Source organism: Mastomys coucha, unplaced genomic scaffold, assembly GCF_008632895.1.
Source record: "Mastomys coucha isolate ucsf_1 unplaced genomic scaffold, UCSF_Mcou_1 pScaffold14, whole genome shotgun sequence".
Lineage (NCBI taxonomy): Eukaryota > Metazoa > Chordata > Mammalia > Rodentia > Muridae > Mastomys > Mastomys coucha.
In genome coordinates, this window is record NW_022196896.1 from 75,338,799 (window position 1) to 75,347,562 (window position 8,764).

Consider the following 8,764-nt stretch of genomic DNA (forward strand, 5'->3'; position numbering starts at 1 on the left):
GTCTCATGTTAAGAAAAAAAAAAAAAGCAAAAGCCAAAAAAACAACTACATACTAATTTTCTCATTTTAATGTGATTTTAATCTCTTTAAATAATGAGTGTAATGCAGCATGTTTTATCTTCGGCGTGTTTTCTGAGTTTTATTTTATCTGTTCATGGGCTTTTACACCATGAGGCAGAATGCAGTTCTTGAATTGGAAGCTGATCTTCCAACCTCAGTGGCCTGCGTCAGAGTGACAGGTTTTGTTCCCATCTATCTGCCTGTGCTGTCCCACTAAGCACTAGAGTGGAGCCTTCTTCCAAGTGATCATGGCTCAGCACAGAGCAGAGTGAGATGACAGAGGTCATGAAGTTCAGAGAACTGCAAGGTTTTAAGACCATGTGATAAAGGCAGGTGCTGGATTTGGGAAGGAAAAAACACACACAAGTAAATAAGGAAATTTGGCTGCAAGCACTGAAAACCTTCAGGAAATAGGAAGATCTTCCTGTTCAGTAATCAGCCAACCCAGTGAGGCACCTCAGCACCCTCGGGGGTGATCATGGTCCTTTGCATACCATTCCTCTTTAGTATTCTGATCTAGTCCAATCATTACCCCTTACTCTAAGTATTTGAGGATGAGCTAAGAAGTCATTGATTCTGCATCTTAGCAGTCCTCAGAAATATCCTTGAATATTGCTCTCAATAATCTCTATTTTCCCCTGAAAAGTTCCTCCTAAGACTGTTTAGTTGCTTATCCTTTGATTATTCTCAGTATTCATGAGATAATTCAGAAGTAACTTCAATATGCATTTAACAGGTGTTTTATTTGACAAATTCTGGATACGTTCTTTACTTGCTCTTTTTGGAAGCCAAGCAAAATGAAACATTGCCCGTTCTATGTTTGTCTTAATTTGCATCCTAGTTTTTATAAATGCAGGGAAGCAGGCAGTATCGAACCCAGATTCTTACTCCCCATCCTGATCTATGGATTTCTGTGGGTTTGCTTTCAAACTATCTTTGCACTGGGAATGTAGCAGTAGCAGCGGACAGGGTGGATACAGTTTCTACAGAATTAACAGGGCTTGCTCTGTCACTCATCCCCTCTCGGCTTCTAATGAGACAGAAGCATCTCATTATGTGTCCATTATTATTATGAAAAAGATTAAGCTCTTTTGAAGTGTAAGATTATAGTAAATTTGTCCTTTCCGTCATGGAAAGAAGTTATACGGTTATGAGCAGTACTTTTATCCTTTGAAATGATTTGATTTGCTTGCATAATTAAGTACAACTGGACCTTTTTAGTATTCCTAGTGCTCAGGAAGGTCCCCATTGTGAGAAGCTGTGATGGTGCCAGGTTTTTACTGTATGGAGCTTTATTTGGGGAGCAACCATCTGTCCTGTGGAATATCAGAAGATGTGCTGACAGAGCTCCGATACCCTGAGGTTCAGCTGCATGGCTTAGAGCTTCTGCAACGCCTTAAGCGTGTGCTCCGTGTAACAGGCCTCTCATTAATTTGCCTTTCTTCTCTCTGCCCCTTGACCCTTGTAAGCTGGAGGTCTGAAATGCTTATAAATCTAACAATCCCATGGCTGAAGGAGAAATGGCAGCTAGAACATGGATGAAAGAAAGGACTGCCTAGATATTGCATATGTCAAAATGTAAACTTTAGATATTCTATGTTGTACAGAGCGGCCTGAGGCTCAAACACTTAGGGCAGGCAGGTAGCACAGAAGAAGAAGACAGCAGACTGGTGAGGAGCAGTTGGGTGTGTACAGTGTGGAACCTGCAGATCTCTTCATCAAAAGCCACTGCTGTTCACTGTCCTGCAGAAATGGGAAGCACTATTATTGGAGCTTAGAACTTTTTAAGAGAAGGCTGCAACCTAAATTGTTGTGTGAAGTTATAAGTTTAAAAACACATGTATAAGATGTTTATCTGCAGACTAAATTTGGATCATACTTTTCTATTTCACAGGCTCCCATTGTACACATATTTTAAGCATATGTATTTAAGCCCAGAAAAACAGGAAGCTGGAGAAAAAGATATAGAACATCAAGATAAACAGATAGACTAATATTTTGCTGATTTCTAACTCCTATTCATAAGTAGATGATAATAAATATTTTATATGTCCCCCTGAGCTTCAGAATTTAACTGTATCACTCATTAATTCTGTAAACACCTTACTTAGTTATTAGACATTAATATGTGAAGTAGATTATGACATTAGTTCAGGGAAAGTTTATATTTAAAATGGCAGGATGTCTTAAGTGCCATGATAACAAGTATAATGCTTGATGTGGTCTAATGGAAGATAATGATAGCCTAAAGGCTTCTACGCTTCTTATTTTTAGCTACATTCATGTCTGTTGTGCACTAGTAAAGTCTTGTGTTTTTAGGCAGGATTTTTGGAAATTTCAATCTGTTTTTTCAGAAAATCTGCCCAGAAGCATCTGAAGGAGAAATTACCTTATATAACGTTTCACAAAATGTGCTCTAATTAGTGACAAGTTTGCTATTCCTGTCGAGGATTTCAGGCCAACATGAAGCTGTATAAGAACCAATAGGATTTAATGTATCAGTTCGCTCAGTTTGTTTTTCTCTGCCATAATTGCCAATGTCTGAGTATACATCCCTCAGTTTTCTCAATCCAGAAAGGACATTTGTAAATATGTATGTTCTCTATACTTGGATTTGTAAAGAGATATGTCGTTTATGAGCACCTGCCGGCCTCATTCTAACCCCCGGTCTGCTTCCTTTTAAAGGTACGCAGGGAGTACAGGAAATTCTTTAGAGCAAATGCCGGAAAGAAAATCTATGAGTTTACACTTCAAAGAATTGTAAGTTGATACTATGTATATGGCTAATTAGCATTATTAGATTAACCACTTAATGGTACCAACTCAATAAAATATGACCTTCATAAACTCACATAAATCATAGCTTTAAAAAGACTTTAGTAGCCTTTTGGGCCTTCTCCAGGTTCAAATAGAATTATGTGAAAACTGTTAGGGGTCTGTGATTGATGTAGTTGATAAAACGCTTATTTTATTTGACATAGAGAACTAGGAAGGTAAAGTGAGGGAAGGCAGGTTCTTGTCCTGTTAAACTGCTATGGGCTCTATCTGGAGGGCAAGATTGGCAGATGGGTTGCTGAGAGCAGGGCGTCAGGGAGCAAATGTGGTTGCAGCTGACTTCTGGGGTAGTCCTACTTGAGACAGGACTCCCCCTTATTTATAACATGAATGAGTAACTTCCGTGGTTTTCCTATTGGCCACGTAAGGTTTTTTCCCATGATAGGGCTTTTCCAGTCAGTGTCTGGCCCACGTTAGACCCTTTGACACTTGATAGAGTTGTGTCCCAGTAGACCACAGTGCATTTACCATACCTAATGCCAAGAGTGCATTTACCATACCTAACTTACTGAGCTTCACGGTTTAGCCACATGGTCCAGTCCTGATGGCGTGACCGGCTGAGCCCTGTGCTCGCCTGCCCTGTACCCCACTGATGCACTCAGACATCAGAGTGCCAAGTGTGGTTTCTACTGAGTATACACATTGCTCTCCCACCATCACAAAGTCAGAAATTCCCGAGCTGAACCATCTCAAGTTAGGGACCATTTTTGTTCTGTAGTATAGCATCCAAAACTTTCTACATTGACAAATGTATTCTGTAACTTTAGAGAATGACCACTATACACATGTAGCTTATATACCTCTGGGACTGAGGGACTTGTAGTTTACTTAAGTTAGTTCCCTAAAATGTAAGTGTAAGTAGCTACATCCTGTGAGCAGCTCTACTGTGGTGTAGGTGTTAGCCTGTGTTAATAGGAGTAATTGTGTCTGTAGTCATCTTTCCTGATAACTGTTTGGTGGCACACATATCCCCTAAAAGGTATGAAAGTGTTAAATAGTGTTATTAAAGGTCATACACAATTTTATTGTCTAAAACTGGTCAGTTCTTTAAAGACTGGTCTGGTTGATCACGAATATGCATCACACCATCTTTCTGGAGTTATTTCCCTCATCGGGTATTTTCTGTCAACCCCAATACAGGTGCAAAAATACTTGTTGGAAATGAAAACTAAAATGCCATCCTTGTCACCAGTAGACAAAAATTGGCCATCAAGACCTTACCTGTTCTTGGATTCAACTCACAAGGAGCTCAAAAGGATCTTCCACTTGTGGAGGGTAAACTATGCGATGGTTTGCTTTTTTTTTCTCCCAGGTTACTCTTGGTTTAAGTGTTTGAAGGCTGCTATGCAAAGTCGGATCTTAACACATCTGTCACTTGACCCGGGGCTGTCTGTGGACTCTGCCTTGATGGAGCCTCCCACTGCACTAGGCTTTCTGTGAGAGCTCCTGCAGGAGTTAAGACAGTGCCCGTGCCAGCCTCTCCCGATGCAGTAGGCTTGGTTTTCTTTAACCTTCCAGGTGGTTCAGGTAGTAAAGGGTTCGTTCCCTTGTTTTCTTCTCTGTCTGAAGGAACTCTGCAGGAGATAGACATAGTTATTTTTGAAGGTCTTCAAACAAGGTAGTTAAATGCTGCTAATTAGAATGCGTTTACTTCATCAGATTCATTAAATACACATACACACTTCAGGCCAGAAAGTGAGCATTGCTGCCCCTCAAGGACAAAACGTCCTCTGTCCTAACTTAGGGGAAGCTGAAACATCTGTTGTATCTTGCCTTATATTTTAGTACTATGAGGTTCTTATGGGAACAGGACTTTGGACCCTGTGGACCTGAGGGAGCTCAGGTGCAGTAGGGGACAGATACCATTGCTGACCAACCCTCCTGTGGAAGTGCGAGCCTTGGTGTTGCCTCTTCTTGTGGCAAGACTTTCTTTGAAAATTTAGCTGTTCGATGGAATGTGGAATGTATGAGGTTACTAGATGTTACAGATCAGTATTCGGAAGGCTTGTGGGTATGACTAGTGGCTGTATATTCCAGGCACTTCTCTCCTTGGTCACATGTAAGAGGGACATTTTGCTAATTAGTATGATTCATGGATTCCAGGTTCTGTTCTGTAGCAGACTTAACAGCCCCTCAGTGAGCTGCCCATGTGAGTCTGACATGGAAGCCATTTACAAACATAAGAGTGGGACATGGAAGCCATTTATAAACATAAGAGCGGGAGCTGCTGATGCTGGGCTGGGTGCTACCTTGTCTCTGCGTAACCTTTCCTGCTGTCCTGAAGGGAACCTTATCCTTAAGAGAGATACCCCATGATGCCCTCACTTCTTCCTAGAGGAATTTCAGCAGGGGCACTACCCTACCTGTTGTCCAATTCCTTGAAAAATCTGTCTCCACTCCTCTGGCCAGTCCAGTCCTCCTGCACTTTATCCTCATAGTCAGAGTTGAAGGGGCCCCAGGTCTTCTTACACAGTAGAAAGTGGTAGGAGGGGGAATTTAAGCATTGGTTTTTCTGGCTGGAGAGATGGCTCAGCATTTAAGGACATTGGCTGCTCTCCCAGAAAACTCTGGTTCAATCCCCAACACACACGTAGCAGCTCACAACTGTCTGGAAACCCAGTTCCAGGGAAGCCAACACCCTCACACATACATGCAGGCAAACACCAGTGCACATGAAATAAAGATAAACTTAAGAAGAGACATCAGAGTTCAGACTGTCCGTAACATACTTGTCGATCATGAAATCAGTTTAATAAAGGACTACTATCATGTCTGTGCTTGTTTGTTTTTTGAGACAGGGTCTCACTCAGGCTGACTTCAAATTTGGTGTGTAGCCCATGCAGGCTTTGAATTCATACTGTTTCTGCCCTAGCCCCTCTCCCCCCAAGTGCTGAGATTTGAGTGTCTCCAGACATGTCCAGCCACTACCAGCATTTAAAAATGAAAACAGTAGGGTTAAAAAGTAAAGAGTGCACCCTTCCCTTCCAGGTGAGAGGGGTGTGCAAATCTGCATGGGATTGCTGTAGTGTGCCATCCAGTGCCGATTCCTGTGAGTCTATGTCCAGGAATGACAGCATCAGACATGGAGAGCCTTAGGGATTTGCATTGTAGCAGAATGAATCAAGACTTCCTGGGTGCAGGTCACTTAGGCTCTGTTATATTTTCAGGAATCATCCCAGATTCTGCTATACAAATGGTTCAAAATCTTTTCTTTCTTTTTTTTTTTTTTTTTTTTTTTTTTTTTTTTTTTTTTTTTTAGTTTTCGAGGCAGGGTTTCTCTGTGTAGCCCTGGCTGTCCTGGAACTCACTCTGTAGACCAGGCTGGCCGCATACTCAGAAATCCGCCTGCCTCTGCCTCGAGTGGTGGGATTAAAGGTGTGCACCACACCACTGCCCGGCTTCATAACCTTTTCTTAATGGATTTAATCCCGGAACTTGGGAAGGCAGAGGTGGGCAGATTTCTGTGAGTTCAAAGCCAGCTGGGGGAGATTTGAGGATAGTCATGGCTCTGCAAGGAGACTCTTTCCAGTCTCACAAAACAAACAAAAAAGCAAGTGAGCATTTACTTGGGTATGTTTTTCTTATATCTCACAGTGTAAAAAATACAGGGATCAATTCACAGACCAACAGAAACTTGTTTATGAAGAGAAGCTAGAGGCCAGTGAACTCTTCAAAGACAAGAAGGCTTTATATCCTTCTAGGTACGTATAGTTGTGCTTACTCAAAAATGCCAGTGTTTAATTAATTGTTTTCTGAAATATGGCTGTATCTTTTCCAATGGAGTTTAATTCTAGTAAGAGATGACTGATACTTAGTTTCGTGAATGACTTCAGAAGCCATTGGGTATAAGCGCACCTGACACTGGCAGCAGCTTCCATGGAACGTGTAAGGATTACAGTTGTTCGGTATGCTCTGGTGACCTTGGCTTAAATCATTTAGTAAATAGGAGGTCATGCAAATGATTGTCAGTGTAGGACCCTGTTTTCAGGGCTCTTTATGCACTGAGTGGTAATCACCGTCAGGATCTCTCTGCCAATATCAAATCAGATCAGAAACTCATTTGTAAGGTCAGTGCCTGAGACAGACAGTTCATTACTCCTGCTTGTTACATAAACATGGGCCCAGGCTGTCCTTAGGTTGCTAAATGGCTGGTCATAACCTCAGTGGCCCGTTCAAAAGTTCAGTTCGCTTGTTTGGACACCGTGTACTCAAGAAAAGAATAAACACATTGCAAATTTAACAAGTCCGGTCGTTGACAAAGGACTTGGTATATGCAAGTATTACCCTGTATCCTACTTTCATCTGTCTCCCCACACTCCTGTTTCATCTAGTCTTTACAAACAAGTAGGTTTTGTAATTTCATACCAGTATGTCCAGTGACTTATAGCTTTGCCTAAAGAAAGGCCTAGAAATAAAAATCATATTTCATGTACATCTATTATTTCTATCTGTATAGATGTGTGTGTGTGTGTGTGTGTGTGTGTGTATTTGAAAAGTCTACTTTTAAAGGGATTAAATGAGCAGCGTTGCGAGGCCCTTGAGTTTGAATATTTTGAGTTACAGTTTCTTCCATTAGCTTTTTGGATGCTTAAGTCAAACACAGTAACTAAATCCAAAATCTAAAATTTGCCTACTATGTGCAGGCTAAGCCAATAGGAAAGCTGTGTGTTTTCTTCAGCAGCTGATCTTTACTCATCCTTAAATTAGACAGCAAACTTTTTTTTTTTTTTTTTGGTTTTTCAAGACAGGGTTTCTCTGTGTAGCCCTGGCTATCCTGGAATTCAGTCTGTAGACCAGGCTGGCCTCGAACTCAGGAATCTGCCTGCCTCTACCTCCCAAGTGCTAGGATTAAAAACATTCTCCAACCACTGCCCAGTAACAGCAAACTTCTTAAATATTTCCCATAGAAGACTCCAAAAGAGGGGGGTGGGGGAACGTATAGAGTATATCACTAAGGAAACAGACTAAAATTAGGCTCTTTAGCACTTTTTATTATTAAAAGCGTGATTAACTATGAACACAAAGCTAACTTCAAACCAGATCCTTTCTGGGGAGTTATGTCTGTGAAGGTGGCCCACTCACTTCACTGGTGGGAGATGGGGAAGAATTTGCCTCCCCATCCTGTGAAGCAGCATTGCCTGGGGTGTCAGCCTCTAACTTTCCTGGGAGCTGCAAAGAGCTGACCACCTACGGAGATTTTTCTTCCCTGAGCCCCCGCCCACACTCCAAGCATTTGAAGTCTGCTGTGCTCATTCCAGAAAGAAACTCAGAAATGAAGCTTTAAATCCCCTGGGCCAGCAGTCTTTTTCTTGGTGCCTTTTTAACACTGCCCTGAGGGAGTCACATGGGTCTCCAAGGAAATTGCATTTAAGTGACCTCTCAGCAGAAGCAAATGGCTCTGGCTCTGCATGAGCGCCTATCACCTCCAGGCACATCCTAGTGAGGTGGCCTTGAGTCTCCAGAGTTCCGTGGGAAAATCAAGTACAAGATAGGGGTTTTTTTGTTTGTTTGCTTTGTTTTTTTGTTTTTTTAATGTAGATCTGTCCTTCCCAGGGGGTTATTGACTTTTTTCCTCTCTGTAAGAAAATGGCTTTAGTCTTTGGAGCAGGTGATGGTAATGATGTTGGCCTTTCTCATTGGCTTCTGTTGTTTACAGGTGTTGGGGCACACTGTGTGGGCAGCTGTTAGCTTTCTGTTACTGATGAAAGTGCTCTTTCCTGGCACTCAAGGCCAAGTGCTTGACTCTGCCTGTGGCAGAGTGACAGTGTTTTCTCCCCTAGTCGGTACATGTGAGAAGATTTTTATCAAAGCCCTGTGAACCAACCTCCACTGGCTGCATCAAAATCTATTTGACCTAAGTTTAAGGCTT

General features: G+C 41.9%; 1 protein-coding gene across 3 annotated transcripts in view; it reads left to right on the forward strand.

The window, feature by feature from the left end:
* Positions 1 to 8,764, forward strand: part of Myo1b (myosin IB) — a 170,520-nt gene that overhangs the window by 153,554 nt on the left and 8,202 nt on the right. For all 3 annotated transcript variants that reach the window (XM_031367437.1, XM_031367438.1, XM_031367439.1), the window contains 3 exons: positions 2,746 to 2,820; positions 4,036 to 4,170; positions 6,490 to 6,596. In XM_031367437.1, coding sequence (XP_031223297.1) covers positions 2,746 to 2,820; positions 4,036 to 4,170; positions 6,490 to 6,596 — 317 coding nt within the window. The remainder of the gene's footprint in view (positions 1 to 2,745; positions 2,821 to 4,035; positions 4,171 to 6,489; positions 6,597 to 8,764) is intronic.